The sequence below is a fragment of the Pagrus pagrus genome (assembly GCF_965226575.1).
Source record: "Pagrus pagrus genome assembly, chromosome: 14".
NCBI lineage: Eukaryota > Metazoa > Chordata > Actinopteri > Spariformes > Sparidae > Pagrus > Pagrus pagrus.
Window position 1 is genome coordinate 14,763,934 of NC_140198.1, and position 26,458 is coordinate 14,790,391.

A 26,458-nucleotide genomic window follows, 5' to 3' on the forward strand; every position below is an offset into this window, starting at 1 on the left:
TGCTTACAGACAAGGGCCTTTCATAACAAGGCAGAGTAAAAATGGCATTGCCAATTTTCAGAACATAACTATTGCTGCGCTGCCTTTAAAGGTCAACTCCAGCCTGTGTAAGCTGCAGTCCATTGAACAGAGCCCACGTCTCCCCTGCTAATCCCAAACTCAAGTCAACAGTTGAATGGCACAATTGAAAGGCATGTTTTTCATTGCTCTGAAATTTACTGTAGGATAGCTGAGTAAACATGCAATATTAATTATTTTTTTGTAAACAAATTTCACCCTGCCCTCTCATTTCTGTGCTTAAATTCAGTATTTTAAGATCCCTCAATACCAAATACATTGGGGGGAAAAGTCGGCAGTCTACAATGTTAAGCCTGTAAGGACCAAAGAATATCTCACAAATAACACATATGTTTGTGAGGAAGGGAGATGTCCAGAGTAAACATTTCAATGTGACTTATTTTTCTCGGAAGTCGATCTTCTGCTGTAGAGAAAAGAAATGTGACACAACAGCACTCATTGAAGTCAAAGACAATAAAGACAATAACAGAATGCCAACAAAAAGTGTGCTAAAGAAAGGAAAAAAGTATAATATGGACAATTATGATATTGGGGCATGTTCAGCACATATGAACGAACAAAACAACATGATAATCTAAATCATCTATCAAATGGTCTACTTACCACTCTCTGGAACATTTAAACACATCTCATGGTCTCAATAACTGGATAATTTCAAAGTTCCAGATGTACTTACATTACAGTATATCCATTAAATTTACTAAATTATGAAATATTCAAAACATCTGTTTCTTGTCATCTTGAACTAGTGAATTAGAAAAGGATGGCTGGAGATGTCTGATAATCGAGAGTGCACTCTCATTGTAAGTAAGTTAGTTAATTGACCTTTTGTGCAAAAGTGTATTTAGAAAAATGAATTTAGACCTTACAAAGAGACAGGCCTTAACCCCATATATATGAGAGCATGAGATGCATTATGTTGTACCGCTTTCCTTATAGGTCATGTTCCTTGAGGAGATGGAAGACAGCATATAGGTCCTCTTTAGCAATGAACTGCTATTGGAAAAAAAACAGAAGAATGTGACTGAAATATAAAGCAGAATTAGATCGCTACTCATGACTGCTACATCCATAAACTGTATGCAACTTAGGTACTACTCAGCAACTCAAGAGCAGGATGTTTGACAAAAGCACGGCCACTGAAGTTCTTTATATTGTAACTTGCTTTGTGGTAAATGGCCTCGTGGACTGAAAGGCCATTCTGAGAGAGTAGTCAAACTAGTCTGTAAAAAGATAGTCTTGAACCTTGTGACATTCATAACATCAGTACATAGCATCCAATATTTAATTTCAAAGACATCAGAACTTTACTTTCAGCTTGAGGATCTAACTTTCAAAACGTACTGTGAGCACAAAAAAAAACAAAACAGAACAAATATTTAAAACTGAAGATCTGAACTGTTTGATTTTTTTATTAAATACCCCACATCTATTTGACTCCTCACTGGCCTGGACATCATCTCAAAGTTTAATATCTCTCAAATAAGGAATTTTCAGTCATTTAACAAAGGTCATGAAAGTTTATAAAGAGGGTTTTATAACACAAGATAGATTTTGCCTTGCAAAGCCCAACTGTAAGCTGAGGCTAATTAAAATCAGAGGGCCAGATGTGTGCTGCTGCTATTGACTAAACATATCCCTTTGGTGGTTAAAGCTTCCTGCCAAAATGAGAGATTTTGACTCCCTGTGCAGTAAAATTCAGATATAAGTTCATCACATTTGGCTCATAGATATGTGTGGAAGTTGGGGGATATGAAGAGTGAAGGCGTGCATCACATCGCTGACAGTGCTAGCCAACGGCTGCGCTCTCTGTAGTTAAGTTGGTGACAAAAAACACACAGAAAATGATGAAATACTGTATAAATTCAGGTCTTAACATCCTCCTTACTTAGGCTGCCTGCAGATGTGAGCATCTAATATGTAGGTAAGAAACCTCTTTGATCCGTAACACATTCAGAAATGAGGCAGTTTCACACTTTCTGAAGTAAGGTCTAACTGTTACTCTCAAAGTATGTGTATAAAACACTCAACAAATATCCTGCACACATGGCCTCATTCTGCTGCTGGGATGACTGTATGTTATGATATAGATTCACTAGATGTGCATGGAATTCATTAGCGTATAGTCCATGACCAAGATGTATTAAATTCTGTTAGATCTTCTTCCAGCGTTGGATCAGATCTCCCTGACCGGCCACAACATGGCCTTGTTTATCAAGTCTGTTGCACTGATCAAGACCTTTCCTCCGAGGTCAGTCGGCTCCCTTACCTGCCCTGCTGTCCTAACTACCTTGCTGCCATGGAGCTTGCCTCCACACGACTACCATGATAAAACTAGACAGTGGGGAGCCTCCTCGGTGCTCTGCTCTCCTTTCTCTTCAGTGATCTTCTGGATGTTTTTGTTCTATTTTTTCCAGCATGTGATTGAACTGTACTTCATCACCATACTGCTTGGCCTGCTATGAGGCACACAACTAACCATCAGCTTATCTATGAGATCCAGATCGCTCTAGGTTCTTAACACTCTCCATACAGACCGGTAGCACTTCCCCCCAGCATACTCTGACTAGGATGAGCTCCAGCTGGCTATCACCTCCTATTTTATATAGTCGATGATGGAAGACACCGCCTAATTTTCAAACCAGGCTCTTTTCACTAGTAGATCATGGATTTCACATGCTCGTTACTCTCTACTTTCACAATGGATACTATGAGCTATTTTATCACCCTGTATTGCACTAGACAATCAACATTTGCTTTAAAATAGATGGACAAATCTTGTTGCCTGCACCAAATGACTAGCAGTTCATTGTTATTTTAAAAGTACTCAGTCTCAGAGAACTGAGTGCTCTATCTCTACTTATGGAGTGTGTCCTGTGCCACTCCACTCCGCTTGGGTGCTTTCTTCCTGTCGTGTTTTCTGTTCACCAACTGGGAGTTTGGAAAGTTCCAGTTTTCAGAGAACCCCCTGAGGCTGACTGATGCTATATGGGGGGGGGGGGGGTGTCACATGTAAGGATTTAGAGAGAAAAAGAAAATCTTTTTTTTGTGTGTGTGTGTGTGTCTCTCAGCTGCCCTCTCTGCTTGTGTTAGTGTCCGGTCACACTCCAGCTGGGACCTTTATTCCCTACCCCTTATGCTTACTCCTTATGTCCTGAATTCATCATACACCGCAGTTACACACTGCAAAGCTAAAAAGAAAAACAAAGACAAGCTGACATTTCTGTCCTGATAAGTCACGTTGAGGTTAAAGGAAAAGTTATTTTTATGGATACATAAACGTTCAAGCCTTCCTGTGGATGAAGACTTTAAAGGAAAATATGTTGGAAAACAAGACTTCTTTCTGATGCTTGGTAATCCTCTCGAACAATCATTCATTAAATCCAGGAAGTAGTTTAATTTTTTAATCAGCTCAGTGATATAAAGATCTGGAATGAGAACCGTTGCCTTGAAATAGGCCAAAGTTATTTGCATGAGCTTTTCTATTTTTCCTTTGTGACTTGTATTAACAGCCCATTAATAAAACAATACCACAAGATTGGGAACTGTGATTTGGACTGCACTCTAACATTAAAAGTTACTGGGAATATTTGTGAGAACAATGGTGTAATCAATACAGAGCAGACAATCTTCATCTTTTAACCACAGCAATTGCAACAGTTCATGTCAGCTGAGCACGTGGTACTGTACTTCACCCATGCTATAACTTACTACCGCAACAGTCGGCCTGCTTTTGAAGGTGGAGGAAGAGTTCTGCTTAATGAGCTTCATTTCAAATTTGACTGAACACACCAAATGGTACACCCATGGTTCCTTGCTCAAAGCCATGAAGAAAATCTTTGCATGCGTTGATCCCAAAGACTGACCTACTTCCAGAGCTAGCAGACGGGACCTTTTTCTGACGTCCACTGACGAATGAAAATTCTTTCCGCGCCGTCCAATGTTTACTTCAAAATGACTTCAAGCATTTCATATCAAGTCCACATTAACCCCAGCCAGCAACATCAACAATGTCAGAGGAGTCAATCTTAAAGCAGGACGATTCGTACCTTGTACTGTATCTCTATGCCACCACTTAATGCTAGACACCTGTGCAAACAAAGATGGATATCTATTCATCTTGAAGTGCATGTGCAAGGAGTACTCAGAGATGGTGTCCAAGGTTAAATCAGAGCTCAACGTGATTTAGAAAAGAACTAGAAGTTGAATAAACAGTAATTTAATACACCAAACAACCTTTAAGCACTTTATTCAAACTGCGGGTACAGAGACTCTTCAGGAACAGACAACAGGCATATAACCCTCGTCAACTGGAACAAAGTCATCCATGAACAATGCACCAGTTTAAACATGCTACTTACTGTTGTTTTCCTTTTGGGTTCCTCCTTGTCACCCGTCACATTTTTAAAAATAATACATTGCTAGAAAACATGCAAATTGTGAAGAAACATTGCCTTTTTTGATTTTGAAATGTGACCCCATTCCATCCTAAAAAAAGTTCTTGGCGGTTTACCGAAAGAGGGATTACAGCTTTTTCAGCTGTTTCCTTTACTTATGGGCTTGACTTGATCATGGATAATTAAACTAATTTTTCATTGTTTTGGCCAGACAGTCAAGGTTAAATTTTCCCACGTGTAGAACAACCTGTCTCACCATGCTAGGACAGAATCCAGTTAAGTCTTTCCCACCTGTCTACCCTGTTCCCTTGTTACATTATTTTTATTTCCTGAACAAAGAACAAAAACATTTTAAATGAGTGCGCCAAACCATGATAGGACCCACAAAGTGATGCTATTCATGCCAGATCCGTCATGTTTATTCAACATGTCAGACGCTCTCTGGCACCTGGTTTTGCCCTTTACCATATTTAAGTGTTAATGCCACACGTGCGGAGGCTGATGGTGCCCAAAATATAGCAGACCTCCACACTCTGCAGCTAAGCACATTTTAATTAAAGGGCCAGTTAGTGCATGTAATATTGCACTCTCATTTCTCCCCAACACTCCCTTTTTATTGTCTGTTTCCTCCAGTGAGGGGGGCTGGCCAGCGATGCCAGGCCAGGGTTGTTTCCGTGGTAATGAGCTGTCAAGGATATAAAGAAGGCTTTTCTTTTTTTTCCTTGCATATCTCTTCCTTCCAAATAGGGACTGTAGACGGGAGAGCTAGTCTGGCAGCAGCATCTGTGGAGAGCACGCCCTGGGGATTCTAGTGTCACAGATGCAGTTTAAAAACCATGTGAATGGAGTGGCTCTCCCTGACTGCAGGCTGTGGGACTGGCATGATTAGACCTTTAGATGTTGTCTGTTGAATGAGCACTGGGTTCTGAGGTACTCAGAAGGAGCGGTCTAGAGGACTGATTTAATTTGCCAGCCTCTAATGACAAAAATAAATTCTCCAATCAGTCTCTGCTGTTTTGGGTTTGCTGATATGTTTCCCTCTGATTGTGTAAGTACTAATTGTCTCTTTCATCATGCATTCCAAGCAGCCTCAAAGCAGCATACTCACTCACCAGTTATATGCGCAGCTATTAAGGCTAGCTGAAGATGAAATGTAATCATTGTGGTCATTGCTCTCTCTGTCACTCAGCACCAGAGTCACACACATGCACACTGCTTTCTATGTTTTCATTTTACTATTCCTAAGCTGCATAGTTGATGTGAAAATCTTTGCAAAATGGACAGGGAACTGAAGGAAAAATGTAGCAGAGATATGATGCAACACTAACATCAAATGCACACTCACGATTTGCCTTAATTGGTAGCATGACCACCTACGATAATTCTAGCATGCACAAGACTCCTGAAGCTGTGATAAGACTCAACCGCATAAGAAGCTGTTGGCCTATTCCTTTAGCTCATCATCCCGCTACGGCATATGCATGCGCAACTGGTTCCGGATAACTATGTTAAAATGACTGCGGGCCTTGAGCTTATTAAACTGGATGAGGAGGTAGTTTTTGCAATAGGAAGCTTCACTAGCATGAATCACAACTATAAGGTGTCTGTTCATTGAAGGTTCATGGTTGCTTTAATTAATTTTTCACCAAAATTATTGATAGATTATTCATAAACGGTGCATTATGTATGATATTGGTAAAAAAAATAAATATGTATATTCTATATTTTCTGGAACAAACTTTCCATATTGAGCAGTTTGTTTTTGTCACTGATAAGAATTCTCTTAATATGAATTGCTACTCTATACTGGATGTTGCCTTTGCTGCATGACTGACAGGTCGTTAATTAGCCAGTTAAGAGTTCAGAGAATGGCAATTTGTCGAGCTCTGTTCAGTATCAAGCCATGCAAGGTGTATTACACAGACCTTTCTGTTTGACTGCATTGCGCACCATATAAATAAGTATGAAATAAAGAAGGTATTAACTAAGGGTGTCACGATTTCGATTTTTAATCGAAATCGACCGTAATTAAGTCACAATTTCGAACTTCGAATTAAAAAATGGAATCGTCGATGCTGCCACGCCCCCATGTCACGTCCGGTCAGCTTGCCAAGGGGAAAGAAACGCACACGTGTATATTCAGTCCGATTTTCCGTACAAAACAAACCGGTGAACAAGATTTAGTGCAGGATGTGGCAGATTCATTGTTTGCATTTTTTAGCCTTGCAACGTGTGAGTTTTTCCACATTAATAGAGAATTGACAATGATTCTGGTTTTGTTACCTTCACATATTTTTACTGTTGTAGTTGTAGCTTTAGGCAGATTGTGTAGTGTGAAAAAGCTTGTTGGCATCATTAAATTTACCAGTCGGCCTTGAGTCACTGCCTCAAACACAAACATACTCACACATAGAGTGAAATACTGATCTTATTTTGCTACTCGCTGGGTTGATGTGCTGAATATATTTGGTGCACATACGTTTTTCTAAGTTGTCAGGTTTATTGATACGAAGCAGAAACACAAACTTTCCATACTATTGCATTTTGAGTTGTTATGGTAAAGCTGCCCTGTAGGATGTGTGGTTCAGGTTGTAATCTTTGCTCAAAGATAGCTTTGAGTTATTTGATCTTCCTGTCGTGTTATTTTCCTGTAGAGCTGCAACGATTGGAAATTGATTTTCTTTCAGTCTACTAGTCAATTAATTGGCCAGTTATTTTATATTAAGTGGTTGCTTGCTCTAGCTTCTCAAGATTTGTTCCTTTTCTTCGTGTGCATTCATGTTGTGTCAGACTAATCAGAGAAATGTTTTCCCTCTCAAGTTGGATAAATGACTCGGAAAGTCAGAGGAAATTACGGTATAGGGCCAAGTTGAAGTCATATGGTGCTGAAATGTGGTGGACAAAAGTAAAAATGTGGTTCATGGTAAGAAACATTTATCAAAGTCATGTATTGCATATCAAGTTTTGGCTCACATGTAATCTGTAATATGGTTTTAGAGGTTATAACCATTAAATACTCTGAGTGACAAAATGCCAAACAACTTCTTTTCGGCGTCTTTTGTTCCTCCCTCATTTCGACTTGACGTACATGAACACACTGAAGAACTGGTCCTGTAGCTTGTTAGCTTGCGTGCAGAACTATGTTAAATTGCCTTTAACATAACTGCAGTTGTCAATATGACCAGTTTTATTGTGATTTTCACTTTTTCTGTGCCAATGTGGCGGCTGTGTTGGCATTGACGTATGTTGAGCAATGATCTTTTACTTTCTTTACAACAAACAGCGACTTTTATCTATTTAATTTGACAAATATCATATGTGTAGTTCATGGCACAGTTCAAGCAGGATAAAACAAATATTTGTCTCTCCTATGATTTCATTTATAATCACCATATTGAAATTATTAATCGTTTAGCCTATAAAATGTAAATAAATAAACAAATAAATAAGCTGAGCACAATTTTCCAGGGCCAATACAAATAAATAAATAAATAAATTAATGTCCCTGCTATCCTGGCATCTGAACAGCTTTGAAGCTGGAGGGCTGGAATATTATAGTGTTTTTATAACTTATCAAGAGCCCCAGCTAAAAATGAGATAACCCTTCATTGAATAAAACAAATGGCGAGAACACAAAATTATGAAAATATATTCAAAATCTGGGACTCTTGACACTGTGATGATCAGTACCGGCAGAAAATACAGAAAGTGCTCCTGCTGCTCATCTTACAATGTCAGGCTGTAGTGGAAATCAAATTAATTTTCCACCCGGGATTGCCATATCGCTGGTCAGACAAGAATGATGTATTGCACTTGATATTCATTTTCCATCATCTTTGGCAATCTTTGCACTTTTTGGCAGGCTAATAGAGGTCTTTTAAGAGTAAGGACACCATCCATTTTAAATTCAAGATAGCCACTTGTGTTACATAATGACTATCTGTGTGACTGCAGGAATGTGTTTCCTTTTAGAAGACGAAGAAGAAGAACATAACTTAGCTATTACTGTTTACAGACCAGTGCATGATGTGTATCTGCTGAAAAAGATGATTAACATGTATAAGAAGGTGCAACAACAACAAAAACAACACCCAAAGTGCTTTGTTTGACACTCTGTCTTCCCCTTAAAAGTAATTAACGGCTCAAGAGATAATTCAAGCACACAAAATCAGTACTCGTCTCGGTTTATCTCAATCCGTCTGAGCTTCTGATGCAGCCAGGATTCTTCATTTCTGCTGCAGTGGATAATACACTAGTGGACATGTATTCATTAAAAGCCAGCATTTTGATGAAACATGTAGTAATTGATTAAATTTGTGTCTCATACGTGGTAATTTTTTTGTCAAATCATGGCTTGATTGCAGTGGGAGCATGTTTCCGACAACAGCAGGATGAGTGGGAAGGTGATAAAAATGTACACAATCACACCAAGACATGTTGGCTACATAGACAGAGACACAGAGATGAGAAAGGCACCATGAGGAATTGTTTTGCTCCAACTGTTGCTGTCTATTCTGTGCGACCGTGAATCCACAGGAAGGACTGACAAACTTTTTACATAAAAAGCAAAATGAATGGGTGGATGACTATTTTCTATGTTGAAACAAGAAAAAAAAAAAAGTTATCCGCGTCCCAAAAGTCATTTTATACCTTTTCAGAAGAAATGAGCCTCTAAGGTATTGTAAGCCGAGGTGATGTCAGGACAAAATAAACAGATGGTTTCCTCCCGGATGCAGCCTCAAGAGAGGCAGTGACAGACATATCCGCACCAGTGAGAGCACACAGCAATACACTGTGCGAATACACAGAATGCATGCCCTGATATGATACTCCCATGGGGAGGGTATGTAAAGCCGTGCACATACCAGTGTTAGGCCTGATTGACAAATAGACCTCAGTCATTAACACTCATTCACTCCCTCGCTCGGCTCTTTAATGCTGCTCAGTTCAATTGTAGGGAGCCATGTAACTTGGAGGGAAACAAAAGGGGGGGATTAGCTTGATGTTGGTGTGTGGTTACATATTTGTGTTATTACTGTATCACTGTTATTAGCCTTTTAATCCTATTCTTTGCACATGTAAAAAGTTTAGACTGATAAATTGCATTTTCAGTTTTGCAGTGTTTGTATTTAAATATTTTTAATGACTGTTAAAGGACAGTTAAACATTATTTAATAATCCAATGGCATTCTGTTTACAGTTGGCTCTACACAACATGGTAAATCTAAAAAGCCAGTAAGTCAAACGTAAGTCTGACTCTGTTCAAAGCCTGGTTCCTAGTGTTGCCTGACAAGATTCAGGTATTCAGGCAGAGTCTTGGGGTACATCTACATCCAGATGAACTGTTTTGATTGTTTGCTGCTCCTCACCTGACCCAGAAATCACTCTGGTTCTGTCATGATGAATGACGTTATATTTCTCTTACTGCTGCTGCGAAGAGTGAGGAGGAATCACTGAGGAGAGAGTAGTGAGGATACGCAGCACCAGCCTTCGCATAAGTCTTTTGCTGGAACGACACAGACCTTTATTGGTAATCTGTTAGTGATTGGATGCTGCGGCTGATGGACTGCTCTGAAACAGCATCACGACATCACCTCAGTTATATACCGGGACAAATAACCAACTCCACTCAACTAATTTCTCCCATTCCTTGTAAACAAGTTCATGGACAATACTATAGCAGGAGAGAGCGGGATAGTATTTAATCAGTAAACACAGCTTAATTGCCTATGCTCATTTCCATTCAGTCACATGAGGCTGAAAATCCCCAATCTCCAAATGTCTGGCAGACACTTTAGTTGGTGCGATTGAGATATATTTACATGTTGTCAACTTTCCATAATACATGCAAACAACTAAAAACATATTTTTTGCTATGCCGGTAGAGGTAATTCTGCGGTCTTTATTATTATTTGGACAGTGCATATAGGGTGAAATACAATCGGCAAACCATCAAAAGTCACTTCAGAGCCGATAAAGCTGGAGCCAGTGACAGGTGATCCTGCTGTGCCACCGTCATCAAAAACTGACATCCCTTCAGATGACGGTTCAGAAAAAAGGTCGACTCCTTCTCTGAAAACAAGCTTCCTCTATTCCCGTCTCCTTGCATTTCTTCTAGGAATTTCAGTGGAACGGGCTGAGATGCAAGTAAAAGACAGAAGCGAAGGAATGTAATTAAGTGAATCTAATGTATCCGTGCTCAGTTTGATGAGGTGATTGTCTACATCTACAGAAATAAACCTTTTAATTCTGCTTGATTTAGTTGAAGTCTCAGGCTTGTGAGTGAGAAGTACTATTTAAAGTCCCTGTTCTGTCCTGGGAAATGTTGTTTTTGTACTTAATGTACAGTAAATGAGCAATATTCTCTACAAGTGTCCTGCAGCAGAGCAGCCAATCAGTCTCCAGACTGCAGCTGTACTTGGCAATTGGCAGGCGTGAATATGTGACATTGTGTAAGTGTGATGAAGGACATTTTTAGAAAATGACGTGTAGAGCTCCATGGTAGCCAAACGGTTACAACTCCACATGGCCACATGTCCATTTCCAGCCGACAGCCTTGTTGCATGTCATACTCCAGGCTCTCTCCGCCTTCCACTGTCAAATAAAGCAGAAAAGGGATAGGGCCCTATTTTAATGATATACAGCGCTTGGTCTAAAGTGCATAAGTAAAGCTCACTGTGCAAAAGGGTTGTATTTAGATTCTTCATTAATTATGGGTGTGTTTTGGGATGATATGTGTATCTCTATGCACGAGGAACAGCTGATAAACTGTTAATTAATGTTATGTGTTCTTCTACACAAGATCACACATGAGGTCCAGATTCATACAGTAAAATAGTTTGGTGTGAAACAGCTGTCCTGAGATTCGGTCTAAAAATAATAATTTACGAAGCTAAAAGTTTAACTTTGGAGAATTTATAACTACATCTTTTGGTTTTGTTGATTAAATGTGCTACGTATTTGTTACAGTAACAAATCAGAGCGTATGTGTGTTGTGAACCCACCTGTGCAGGCGCATCTTACTGTCTGAATAGTGCGTCCTTTAAATGGCGGGAAAAATACTGCCCCTTTGAATTCAGACCATTTTTGGTCTGTGGTGCTGTCGCTTTCTGCTGCCTCAAGATGGTCATGCGCTATCAGTGCGCCTGACCACGCCTCACTTTAAGACCATCACGCCCAGGGGCAAACAAGAAGTGCAACTACATTTGCTATTTACACAATGTGGGCGCTGGGCGTGAAAATGACAACTTGGTCTATGACTAGCAATGACACTTGTGCTGCGCTGTGTGTTGCTTTGTGCCAGTTGTAAGATAGAGCCCATTATCTTAGAAAGAAAATCACCCACACATTCAGTTGACATGGCCTTAAAATAAAACATTTGTCAGGCAGTCCAGCTGCTTAAGGAGGAGTCTTCTTCAAAATTATAAATTAATATACAGTATAACAAAGTGTCTCTTTGTCCTCCTTTACTGCTTTCCAAATCCCCAGATGTGATGTGTAAGCACGACCTGCTTCCTTTATTATTCATATTGCACTTCCTACCATTTTTGAATCTGAATTACGACCTGAATACCGAACACCAATCACCAGTCAGACAAGTCTTGGTAGTAACAGACAATCTGGATCCATGTTTTCACTTGGGCCACGTTAAGTCCATATCTGGCAGTTAAAGACTTTATGGTTAATATTTTTCAGACAAAAAGATTTTGAAAGGGGAAAATTGCAGTTTTGTACTACTTTTATTTTGTATTACTCAATATGCATATCATAAAAATACTTCTAATGAAACAGCTTTGATACACATCGTGGTAAGTACCCTTCATCAAGATTAACTTGTACCCTTATCTATCTATGTTAATGGTTCTTTTTCTTCCTGCATGTGGCTTCCCATGAGGCAGTTGCCACAGACCATCGTTGTTTTTTTATATACAGAAATAGCCTCCCTTTAGTGGTAGCCGACTGAAATGCTCATTTGTTTACAAATGATACAGCAATCACCTCAGGAGCAGATTTGCAAACTCAATTGCATAAATATGTATCAAATGAATTTAGATGTGTCATCAAATAGGTGGAATTACATGTAAATGAGATTAAAAATATGATTCTATGTACTGCAAGAAAGCAGAAAGAAATCAAAGCCATGCTGTTTAACACATGGAGATAAAAAGTTTACAGATAAAAAAATACAAATAATTAAAAGTTTAAATAAAGAAAAACAATCTTTCATAGACTCCTTATGTTACTGATCTTTCTAAAAAGAGTGATGAATAAATGAAAATGGCAGGAATGGCTGTTTAAATTGTAAAGTTTTTATCTAAATACATTCTCAAAGTAATATCTCATAGTCTGATCTACAGGCACATTAATTATGTCTGTGCAGTGTGGGGTAACGCGGCTCAGAGAGATATGAGGAGATCTCAGATCACACTAAACAAGGCAGTAAAACTGCTCTTAGGGTGTTGGTTAGAGAGAAGAAATCTAACTACATAATATAATTAATTAAGTATGTATTACATTCATTTAAGAAATGTAAAAAGTGATAAAGGTAGCATTGAAGACAAACTGCTACTAGTATATGATAAACATCAAGTTAACATAAGAATAAGATTTAAAATTCATAATGTACTACCACAAATAAGAAGTAAACTGGGATGACGGATTTTCATTTCTTCTTTAATTGTGATTGTATTACAGTAACTCACTCAAGAACAGCACCACAGTTGGATTGCTGATTGCAGGATGCAGTTATAATCAAACTCTTGTATTATGTTGTCAGTAGGTAGTGGTAGACTACAGGGATGCAAAGTTTAAGCAATTTCAGCAAATAGACATTTGGCTGCCTTAATCAATTTTTGAATAATCCCTAATAGTATATGAAATGTCTTGGACGTGTTTCCATTAGAAAACTCAACCAATTTAGTTGAATGATAATTAACACAAAATAGTGACTTCTTTTTAATTGCAAAGCTCCCATCTGTCACTATTCAACAACTGGCCCAATAAAATCCAAACCATATTGAGGCTAATAAATGGATACAATGTAATAATGTCAGTTTGTATTGAAGGTCCTTTTGTATTTCTTTTAATCACAGATTACTTGTATTTAAATAAATTTTCTCATACAATTTTTTTGTATTTTATACATTTAATATACAAGTACTTTCAATGTTTTTTTGCTAAACTCATTTAATTCTTAACTGATTTCTTAATCAATTAACGATCAATGATTAACATCCCTAGTAGGCTATTATATGTGAACATATGTAGTTGAATATATGTATAAATAGTTACATCATAGTATACGTACATTATGTGCAAGTGTATGTAGGTTAAATGCAATTATGTATGCTTGTGTCAACAATTATGTGTTGAATTATTTATGATTCATTGTATCTCTTGGAAGATTAGCCAATAAGCTAAAAGAAATCCAAATAAATCAAATCAAATATTTCCTTCTGTATCAGTACAGTACATACAGATACATGCATGTAGGTACAAGGGAATAAGATGTGCAATTGGGGAATAAGGGGAACCTCAAACGCATTTACAGTATACTGTAAGTATTTTTTCTAAGATGTAGTCTGTTATTCTGTTATTATTATATTATTCATTTGGAAGGATGTTCAAGGATTCTGTAAGTATTTTTAGCTACTGGGTACTCTTTATAGTATGAGAATGACTATCCTTGAGAGCAGCCTAAGGTCATAAACAAGCATCCATTTACATTTGCTGGTGAAGTGTGTGGCAGCTGAGAGACTATCTTCCATGAAGCCGTTGTTAAGGGATGCTATAGAGATTATTGAAATAGGTCTTGCCTGTGATTTTATCATTACATCAATATGGTGTTGGATGCAAGTGTCACTAGTTTGAAGTTCATTTACCTTTAGATGAGACGTGCTGACTTTGAAAGTTATGCAATGACCTAAAACCCGTCATATATTTTGACTTTGAAATTGTTAATGACACTGTGACAGGACAGCCTGTCATCTTCCATAACTGCCTTCATCATAAAAAAGCTTGGTACATGGTAATTTTGGTAATTTTACAGCAGATTTATAAAATGCTACATTGAACTTATTACCCAATTTTTCCCTAAACTTCTGGCTTTGATGCCCAGTAATGGTCAAACTGTACCATGTAATAACACCCCTTTGTTAAAAAATACCTACAGTATTACAGTATAATCTGATTTTCGGATTTCTGAACCACATTGTTAGCCCTTAATTCCCTATTTTTCAGACCTTGTCCCCTTGTACTTACTGTATATGTACTGCACTGTATAGGCTACCCTCAGTACAAAACATTATGCTGTAAATTGGGAAGAATTAAGATGTATTCTGTAATCCAAGACACTGCCATTTTCCTTTTTTTTCTTAAAGGTTGTCTGCCTGAATAATGGGAAACTATCAAATATCTGAGTTACTAAACCAGCCTCAACCCATCATGCTACAAGAGATAATACAGTGGAAACGGCCCCATGTAGAAATGGAAAGTGTGTAGAGGCTGGATGGATCAAACTAGACATCTCACAGTGGCTGTGTATGAAAGTTTGCTTTGTGGCCGGAAAGCACAGAGAGGACAAACAAATTCTGCTTATCTGATCTGATTGTTTGCTGTTGTGTGTATGGATTGTTCCACAGCACTGCCACCAATTACTTACAGGCCTGTTAGCTGGCACCACAGCTGTTATGCTCACCTCCCCTCCAGACATAGTGAAATGCTTAGAGCTTCAACAGAAATGTAGGCTATTATCTGCTGTTATGTTGTCAGACATCCACTGGTATGCTCGTAGGGCTAACACCCTGAAGCACATTGGTGCTTTTAGCTGAGTTGTCAGTTTAACTTGAAATGATAGGGAACTTGTTTTACATGTACTGTAGCTGTATGTTTTATTTAGTTTCTGTGTGTGTCTGCTTGTTTGTGTATGTGTTTGTATGCATGCATGTCTTGCCATAGCATGTTTTGGAAAGCAAAGTATTGCCATCAGCAAAGCTACAGGGGGTCTGGCTATGGCGGCTGCTGCTGTTTTATTTAGTTAGTTGGCTGTGTGTGTTTCAAATGGCAACTCAAACTTTGCTTCAAAGCATAATAAGGCCAACATATCCACTTGTTTAAGTCAACTTCAGCAACTTTTTGATTGTTTTATTGTATGATCGACATTGTCACACACCATGTTGGTGGATTAACTTGAGTGCATTGCCCTAAAGCTGTAATGCAAACAGGGGAGGATATCTCATTTCACTGTTGAGGGGGGACAATAAACAGAAAAAAAAATCTTAAGAGCACTTCCTGAAGGGGACACTGAAGGTGCTGCCATAACTACTGTTGTATATAGAAGAAACTCTGATGACTACTATTAATCTGTACTGGATAATTGAAAGGTAAATAACTTGAGGGTTGTGGCAGCATGTTCAAAGCTGCAGCTGCTACATCCCAATATTGTGGCGCTGCTGACGTACAAGAATCACCCGTGAGGTAATGGACTGAACTAAATGCTGTCTGGCTGTAACTATCAGTGTGTTTTGTTATAGCCAGTGGTAGAAGTAAATAAACATATTTTTTGTTAAGTTAACTTTTGCAAAGTAGCTACTTTCTGGAAATCATTAACCACCACCACCACAACACCACACACTGCCACAGACTGCCCCACAGGCACTCATATAGAGTGCTAATGTCAGTGGAGGTACGTCTTGGTAAAATGGACCAAATACGAAGGGGGGCCCAAACTTTAAAAACTTACAAACACATTGTTTTACCTCATAATTAGCTCAAATGTTTTAAATGCACATTATTGTATGTTGTATATGTTTGCAATGATAAAGACTATTAAGAGGGACATCTCTATGTTTTTAACAGAAAGGGTGGGTCCGGACTAGAGGTTGACCAATTAATCGGTTTGGCCACCGACACATGTACATCACCATTTTTCATGGAGGATACTCTGAGTCAATCATCATCATTTGAGGGACACTTCTGCTAATGTTCAGTTCAATATCTATATCTATATATATTTAATGTTGGCCAATTAACCTGCCTTTTCCTTCTCCCAACTATCGTTATTATATCAGCCTTAAAAAATCTGCTATCAGTTGACCTGTAGTCCGGACCCCCTTGTCCCCACATTTATTCAAACAGATACTATTTGTAATTTAGGATCAATTATAGTGCCTTGTTTATATTACCAGTTGATATGAAATAATGGAAAACTTGCATATGTAAACGAATGAATGAAATGCGTACGAGCTGCTGGTCAAAAAGAAATGTAAAAATAGATTGAAATAGAATTAATAATACATTAAAAATCTAGTCCAGTCTGCTCGGCAAAGGAAAATGTAATTTTATGACTGAATATCTGTCTACATTAAAATCCATTAAACTGTGTAAAAGGGTTGCTGCACTGTCAGACCCACAGAAAAAAATAACACAATAGCTATGCAACTCTGAGGAGCTTTTGGCCACTTCCAGCTTTATTGTTGGTTATTCAGCCCACACACAGACTGCATAGTTGCCTCCTAACAACTCTCACCAACCAACCAACAGAAAGTTTGGTTGGGGGTCTTTCTGTCTGCAAAACATTCTTATTATTTGACTGAATCCCTCTCTTGACTTGATAGAGTTGTTATTTCACCAATTGTATGGTGCTCTTACCAGCATCAGCTTCCATTAACAAACTGTTGTGACCCAGCGAGATTTGCTAGGGGCACTGCGTCCTCCCACTGATAGACTAGAGTTGAATGGCATGGGTTTACAAAAGTGAAATTTGAAAAATATCAAAATACTGTACAAAAAATTGCTGTCCTTAATAGCCTAACAGACAGCGGCAGTTCAAGACCTGCAAAGAAGTGTTCATGCTTGGGCCACATGTGACTTTAGGGGTACCAAATATTGAGCACAGCTGTTGGATGCCACCTGTTAGGGTTGGTTCTACAAAGGACTAACAATACACATATAACAATAAACATGAATAATTAGGATTTTCCCTATCTGGGGATAAATGTAAGGTGAAAAATGTGAAACGACAAAAAAACAAACAAAAAAAAAAGGTTTATTCTGTGTTTTTTGAAGTTTCTTTCAAAGTTATTAACAAAATCTTATGTAACGCCTTTGCCCTTCAAGACATGACCAAGTGACTCAGTCTCTCATCTGCTTTTTTAGACCAAAGATGAGTTCTGATGAATTTCAGTGTTCCACTCTGTTAACATGAAGCTGTGCTTTCTGGTATTTCAACTGCAATTTTATAGAGTTTGAAAAAGCTCAAAGAAGACTTCTGTGTATGTTTTGATGAACAAATGTTAGCTCTACCACATCAGAGAGCCTCTGCATTCATTTCTGAGATTCTTTTGAACTGATGTAATTAATGTCCCCAGTCTTCAATGTTGGATTAAGATATATTGGCAAATAAAAGCAGAGCCTCTGCTTGTAGAATTGAAGATTTGAGCTGTAAACCTGTCTGTCAGGCTCATTTAAAGAGGCCATATTAGGCTTTTTGGATTGTTTCCCTTTCCTGAGGTGTGTTATATAGATGTGTTGTGAATGTTAAATGTCTGCAAATACACAAAGTCCATGCAAAGGGCGGTTATTCTCTCCTAAAGGAAATGCATGCATCTGAACTGTCTGAAATGCCTAATTTTCAGTCCATCCTTCACTTCTGTAACTAATCTATGTAACACGCAGCAGATTTTCACAGCAGACTGTGCTACATGGACTCACAAAACTCACAAAACTGTATGTGTGTGCATGCCATGTTAGTGAGAGAGGAATGTATGTATGTAAAATTGTACTAAAACTGCACTTCCCCTCTTGGCAATATACTTTGGATTCCACTTCCAGTCCAATGACATCAATGTGCTATGAGAAGATGGGCTAGTATGAAAACTGAAAGGTAGTCTAAAATGTTCATTGGCTGCACTAACAACAAGAAGTTGGGTTTAAACCTGCATTAAATGATAACTACCATTTTTTACAACCTGGACATTATTTCTAGCAAAATATATGATCATTTACTCACCCAGATAACTTTGGTGTCATTTGGCATCGTTCGGACGAAATTAGATCCAGTGTAGCGCCGGTATATCCATATAATGCGAGTGACGGGGCACCGAAGTGAAACTAGTTCATTTCACCAATATTTTGTTACGATACGCTAGTGCTATTCCCCTCTGAGTCCGGGCTCGTCTATTGTCAACATCCGGGGTCTGGAGGTTGACCTACTACCTCTGACCTGGAAGATGTTGTCTCTGAGCTGCGCGCGCACCCGCGACAGCCCGGCTTGTTTACCTGTAGCTGCTACTGCTAGTTTGACCCCGGATGTTGATAACAGACGAGCCCGGACTCAGTGGGGAATAGCACTAGTGTATCGTAACAAAATATTGGTGAAATTAACTAGTTTCGTGGCAGATAATGCGTTATATAGAGGCTGTGTGTCGGTGCCCCGTCACTCGCATTATATGGATATATCGGCGCTACACTGGATCTAATTTCGTCCGAACAACTTCAAATGACACCAAAGTTATCTGGATGAGTAAATGATCATATATTTTGCTAGAAATAAGGTCCAGGTTGTAAAAAACGGTAATTATCCTTTAACTGATTCTATTCTTTTTTCTTGATTCTCTCATTCTTTTTTTTGGTCATTTGGAGGCGACCTAACAAGATTGCAAACACATGAAAAATTGAATCATGCTACAAACTGCCTATGTTCGTATCCAGTGTAGGTGGAACAATGTCGGCATTCAAATATTTTTTTAAACTCTGTCTATCCACCAAAGTACACCATTCACTCTCCTTTTATCTCAGACTTTTAACAACTAATGAGAAAAAAATCTGTCTCTCTAGCTGCCAAATGTTTCCCTTTCTTCACCTACTAGACACTAAATCTGCTGAGAACAGATTACTGTTGCATGAAATTATGCTAGTGAGAGTGGTAAGACTTGATAATAAAGACGCTGACTGTTCAACCTAAACATTTAGCTGAAAGACAGTTGTGTAGAGCTAAGGGGACCTGCAGAGTAAGGTGCTCTCGTTTTATAGTCATTTCATCCATTGTTCCATACCAAATCTTGAATTGAAGAAAAAGCATTGCTGCACTCAAGTCTGTGGGTTGAAAAGTTCAAGTCTCTTCTGCTTCTGACCACACCCCTCATCACACGTCTATCAGTCTTCACCCGATGTTCCATGATGTGCACATGAAAGCCAAACTGCTACTGTAGAGCTGATTTTTACCTCACAGTGGTTTCATTTTCTTTCTCCATAAAATGCAAAGAGGAAAATCATGAGGTCAGCTTAGATTGTTAGCTTCATTTTCAACAATCTATCCTATATACAGTATCCCAACTACTGATTACCATACTGAGACATACTGTAGAACCATGTTATTTTCAGTAATTGAAACACAGGCTGCATTCTCTGAAATAAGTAGAAATAAGTGTAAAACACCCTGAAATAAAACACTGTATAATACTGTATTTACAAATATAAGGAGATCCTTTCCAACCACGAGAATGATATTGCTCTTTCACTCAATTTTGATTATTTAACACATCATCTGAAAACTTGTGTTGCGCATTTGCACATGTATTTTACTCGTACAGTATTTACTCACATCCTGGATGATGTCAAGACTCTGTGTAACATCAGCTTTCAGAAGTGAAGCATCTGTTCTTCAGCAGCCACATTATTAATATGGTTTAGAGTTTGATTTGCCCACTTTCTGCATCTGTTACAAGCATAAATGCACATTTGCAGCTCATTTAGATCAAGTAAAAGCTGCTCTGTGGTTGTACTTGAATATGACAAGTTTTGTTGCTCCTAACCTTCTGTCATCACTTTAAACATCAATATAGCCGATCCCACAGCACAGCTGTTGACTGCTGTTAAACATATCATGAGCCATGATCAAATTTCTCTTGTTTCTGTTGTCAGAACACTGATGTTTTAGAAGACATACAACACCAAATCACTGACATGCCGATACGCGCGGGGCTAATAATATCACGTGACCCACGTACATAAAATATGGTATGCGGTGAAATTTTTACTTTACAAACTACAGACATGGCGGATTCTCATAAGATTAGGATCACAGACATCATCTGCAATTACAAATTACTAAAGGTCCCCATGTTATACTAGTCAGGTGTGAATAGGCCTCGAGAGTGCATGTGCATGATATGGAGATTGTGAGAGTAGCAAACAAAGGCAAACAATATGTCACCCAACAGACAGACATCGGGGATATTTGTTAGTGAGTGATGATACATTTACTGGCATTCATGTGTGAGATTGAGAATGTTAAGATAAATAGTGCAGGCCTCCTGGTATAGAAACTTTTAGACTCTGCAATGGCTTTTCTAGTTATTTAATCAACTGCTTCGCTGTCACTGAACACTCCCAGCAACATAAACAGGAGAATGTGTTCTGCACAAATCGTATAACTCCAGCTGAGATTTTCAAGTTGTCAAATTACAATGCAACAATGGCTTTCAGCGCCTTCGAAAAGCTTGTCATGAGTCCAGATCACTACAGGTAACCGCTGCATGGTGTTCCACACAGTCCAAGAAAGTGGAAAAATTGTACCTTGGTGTAAATCAACAAAGGGGACCAGCTAGTTTTGAGATGTTTTTCCACAAGACAGGGGACAGTTTTATTCCAGCACTGAAACTATTCCCTTGTTAAGTTGCTTCAAATTATAGAATATGCCACTCAAAAAACAAACTATGGTTGCAAATGCATCATTCAGCCCAAGCAACACATCCAGTACCTGTCAACTGTTGATGCTTATTAGTGACAGAACCATTAAGTATGCAGGTAACAAATTTGAATTGGCATCAGCCCCCACGTCAAGGTTTGAGAGAAGGGACGGATGAGTAAGCACAGATCAAGTTTTGACGGAGGGTGAGGACCAATTGTATTTGTAACTATGAGTTGCAAGAATGTGTAACTTAAGATTGAGGCAAGTTGTAGAATTTTCTTTGCCAGCTATCTTCAAAGCTGCACATTGCATAGTGAAGTTTGGCAGTTTGTGTCCCTCACTTGAAAACTCCGAGTGAAGAGTAAAATCCATTAGATGTGACCTTGAAGTGTCGCCCTGTTACTCACCATGTTTTACAGTAAGTGAAATCAGACTCCCTCACTTGTTTCTGCCAGTCTGTCAACAAGACGCGATCCCAAAGACAGGTGTGCAGATGTTCTGTTGAAACCCGTTGGCCAAAAGTTGTTGATAAACTCTTCCTGAGATTCTCAAGTGCTCAGAATCTGACAAAAGAAGCTGCTGCTGCTGCTGAAATAGTTTGTGCTCTTGCTTTGTCAGTTCTCTGGCATGCTTGACCTACAGTCGCACTGCCCGTAAACTTCCAATACAGGGTGAGTGATGGCTTAACAGCCAGTGCAACTATTACATTGTTATTGCTTACATCCACTGTGTTAATTTAAGGGTAAAAGATTATAAAGTTGGAAATAAAGAGGAGATGTAAAGAATTGAGAGGACGGGCAATGGAAGAGCAGGATTAGGAGCACAGTAATGAACACAAAAGAGAGCTGGAGGACAGGAATAAATGAGAGCAATGGAGAAACACAAAAGGAGAGGGGAGGATGGAGGAGAGAATTACAAGAGGAAAAAAGGCAAAGAGGAAAGATACGATGTGAGGAATAAAACAGAGGGAAACAAAAGAGAGAAGAGCAGAAGAATTAAGAAAAGAGCAGTTTTCAATAAAAGGAGCAGGGGGGAGAGGATATTGCAATAAGATGAAGAGGGGGGAGCCAAACAGCCAAAAAGAAGAGTGAATAATAAAAGGTAAAAATCTGCCGAAAGAAGCAGCAAGACATAAAAGAAATGATAGGAAGTTGTTGAGTAATTGAGGGGGACAAATAAAGGACAAAGGCAAAGTTAAAAGTGCCCTAAAATTGTAAATCAATAATTATGATTTTAATTTTAAATTTGGCACAAGAGCACATATAACTAGTAGATCTATAAGCTATTAATCTCAAAACATTCAAACTCTACTTAAAGATGGGAGATTATGCCATAAGTTTAAAACACAATGTGAGTCTTAAGTCCAAAGTTCTTCATTCAAGCACTGCAGAAGATTGCATTTTCCTTTCTTTTAATGCTGTAAGAACACAGAGGTGATAAAAATGTCAGCTCAAATACTTTGTTGGAACCGTTTGTTCCCATTATTCTATATCGCCACTGTCATCCATTTCTTTATTCTTACCCTATTTTAGTATTCTTCAAGTTGCAATTTTATCTCACTGACTCAAGTTTTCAGGTAATATTTAACTGATCACAGATAAAGAATGATGATATATCAACACTGCGTGTCTTTAATAGGTTGAAATAGGCTTTCTTAGTGTGTGGATGTGCAAATCATACATTCTGAGTAGATTCAGGCCTTGTAAACACCAGCTCGCTAACAAAAACATGACAAAAAACAACTGAAGCATTTGGACCAGTTTTGTGAATCCGACTGATTCTTCAACTTTTGTGACAGTTGGTTTGGTAAGACGCACACAGCTGATAATAGCTGACAAAAAGGTAGTTGAGTGCAATGCAGCTCCTTCTGGAGGATGGTGAAGCTCACTTTGTCTGGAGTTGAAGCATGCTCAGATCATATCACCATTAAAAGACTCTCAGTGCTGTGTGGTTGCAACATCAAAGCTGTGGAGGTGTGGGTTATTGCTGTATGTGCTAAGGATGATTGATCCATCATTTTTAATGCGCATGTCCATCAATATTCAATGAATACCAGAACCTCCAAAAAGCCTTTTTATCTTGTTAGTAATATGAGCAGACTTGGATGTTTCAGCCTATTAAACCCTGTGTTGGGCATGGTATCAGGGATTTTATCAGTGGTTGTAAATCAGAGTTAGCATGCCACTCCAGTGTTTCCGTCCTGGCTGGAAGTTCTTAATTACGGGCTTCTGAGGTTGCTGAAAGGCAGAAAAGTACCCACTATTCTGTCTTCTCTAAAGCTTTGGGCCATGTCTGCTGGTCGAATTAATGATTAGGCTCACGCATGAAAACGAATCAGGCTCACCCAAAGGGTACACTGACCTGTCAGCTGGAATAATGAGTGGAGCGTAGCAGATCACTAATGAGAACAGTAAACAGTCAATTGTTCCATAGCATGGCCAGAAGATAAAAGAAGTTGTGCTACAGCCTGGTTAGAGTGTAATACAGTTTTAGCATGGCAAAGAGGGCCAGGTTAGGACTGTTATAGGAAAGCAATCTGCAATTTGAAAAGGCATCCAGTTTGCTGTGTAGAAAAACAGAACAAATTAAACCCCAAAATGCTGCATTAAAACAATTAGTGATAGTTAATGACTTGTCGATCGAACCCTGTCACACTCCAACACTCTGGTATTTGAGACAGTATAAAAGCAGAGAAACAAACAACAGGGATTGACACAATGAAAACAAACGGAAAATATCGAATTTACTTGAAGTTTTAATTGAATAATGAAGGTCGTCGGTGGATATTCATATAATGAAGAAAAAAACAAAGACAAAATCAATTGCAGATAACTTCCCTCTCTTCAGAGAGAAGACATCTTTGAAAATGACAATAAAAGACAACACTACCATTATCTTGTTCAGTTATCTAAAAGGAAAATTAGTCACCCTTAAAGAGAGGGCCAGAGAAAGACAAACAGAAAGACAAATTGCACGCAGCTATTTACTCAAAGCCAAAAAAAACATATTTATCATTTATGGGATCACCACATGAGACTGCTACTACCAATTTGTTTCTTAAGCATCACTAACAAAGTATACAACGGGGGCTCTATGATTGTTCACTTCCAAAAACAAATGTTACATCCTGACCATACATTAAGTGTGGAATGGCTTATTCATTGTGCCATGTGTTCCTTGTCCCTGCACACTCTCACCGTTGGCCCATGGAGGGTCTGGACAGCCATGCAGGCATGGAGTCACATCAGCCGCTTCTTTTCATCCGACAGCGAGGAGCCTGACTGGCAGGACCTAATCCACGTGGAGCTTCATGGCACACTATCTGGCCTTGAAGATCTCACTCTGTTAAACCAGCAGGAGCAGTGAGTGCAGTAAAGGATATGATCTCTCGCCGACTTCCCACTAGGGTACACTACCAGATGTGTTTGATAAGGCGTCTGGCCAAGACAGAAGTGTTTCTGCTGGGGACTGAACCAGGATATCTGCATTAACAGGTGTGTGAGATTGTTTTTTGTTTGCTGGTTTTTAGTGTGACTCTAAGAATGACAATGTCGGTCTGTCGAAAAAAACAACATTCATCATGGGTTAAATTCTGGTGTGACTAAGTACATTTCCTGAACTCAGTTAAAGTGCAGATTTAAAATTCTTGAGCGTTTCCATTTTTTTTTATTGCAACTTTATAAGTCTACTCCAGTATTTTGCACACTACATTTGGTTACTTTTCAGTTTGCAATTTTTTTGGACCCTTCTTTTCCAATGGAAATCATACATCTACACATTTTGTGGCTTTGAATTTTAATTTATATAATAAACTGAAAGGTTAGGTGTATCTTTATGGGTTGACACACACCTAATTTTAGCTGCTCCTACTTCTTTTGCTAAAACAACACCTAAAACTACAACTGCAGCTGGAAAATGCATTGCAAATGTTTTGCAGCACTCTCTGAAATGCCAGCAGGAAGTGTTGCCAGAAGAAACGCCATAGAGCAATTACTGTATGGTAAGTAAGTGCTGCTTATGTACATACTTTATCACCACCATTCAATCACTATCAAGACAGAGGTCAAGTATTTGGAACAACAAATGTATTCTAATGAAATGTGGGTTCATGAAAAAATTATTTAACATTTTTTTACTCTGCTAACAAAATATGATTTCCTCAAATGTAGATATCAAAGATCTCCTCCTGTTTTTGAAGCATTTCAAAAACGAACTGGCTGGATGATCGACACAGTTATAGTAAAAATGTATTTATTGCTTCTTAATTATTTGCTTTTATCAGTATCTGTGGCAGTCATGTTCTCCATTACACTGCAGTTGTATTAATGAACTAACATCATATGCTACGGATCCTTGTTTGAACTTTTACTATTTATTCTAAGTGAAACAATTACATAACATAATAACATAATATTTAATTATAAAAACTAAGTAATGAAGAACCCATGTGATATTTCAATCTGTAATGGAAATAGTGTAGAGTGTGAGCTGTTCTCATGTCAGTGGGGAGCTCGTTACTCTATTGTGCAGCCAGGACAGCCACCAGTGGGGATTTGGGCCCCCCACATAGTGAAGGAGTAACAAGCCGATAGGTGGTAGCAGACTGTAGTGGACAGGTTTGGGTGTGTAGCTTGAACACGTCCTGGATGTAGGCCTGAGCCATTCACAGCACATTTTAGTAAAGCACTGTGGGAACCCATCGGCTATCGTCTGATGACAATTTAGGCTCTAGGGCAACGGCCGATGTCCTAGGGCTTCTAGTGTAGTCAGTGTTTTTTTTCAGAAAACAGATAACAGATATCTGGGCCGAGCCTTCCTCTCGTATTGTTTACAGCCCTATTAGCAATCTCAAAACCAACTGGTTATCATCCGATGATGATTTAGCTAATCTTTATATACATATATCTGCGTATAAATGTAGATAAATTAATATTTGTTGCCCACAGATTCTACATTCATATGTAGATATCTGTTTGTAGGGATTAGTACTAACAGCTGAAAATATCAACCTGATAGAACTGAGGAAAACAGTTTAAAACAGTTAATTTGTTGTCAGCTTCAAAGTTTCAAGTTCACAAATATCAGTGATTATGTGCGATTTTTGGCAAAACTTGAAAGCTCCTTTGACTAGATAGCTGTTTAATAAAAAATAATAATAAAAAACAGCTACTTATTTCTGGCTCTTCAATCACATCTCACTGTACTGGAGCTGCTGTGAAAATTAATTAAAAGTCAAGAGAAATAAGCAGGAGGGAACTGCAGGATACAGAAAAGTAAAGTTGTGTGAGAAAAC

General features: G+C 38.5%; 1 protein-coding gene across 7 annotated transcripts in view; it reads left to right on the plus strand.

Annotated features, from left to right (window-relative positions):
• pcdh1a (protocadherin 1a) overlaps positions 1-26,458 on the plus strand; it is a 150,045-nt gene that overhangs the window by 14,903 nt on the left and 108,684 nt on the right. For 2 of the 7 annotated variants that reach the window (XM_084373808.1, XM_084373807.1), the window contains exons 2-3: positions 24,520-24,659; positions 25,103-25,165. The exons of 1 other annotated variant lie outside the window; for it this stretch is intronic. In XM_084373808.1, the coding sequence (XP_084229934.1) occupies positions 25,114-25,165 (52 nt within the window). In that variant the 5' untranslated portion in view covers positions 24,520-24,659; positions 25,103-25,113. Of the gene's footprint in view, positions 1-23,465; positions 24,660-25,102; positions 25,166-26,458 lie in introns of those variants that run through there. 4 more of the 7 variants (XM_084373806.1, XM_084373805.1, XM_084373804.1 and 1 more) reach the window with 4 other exon arrangements.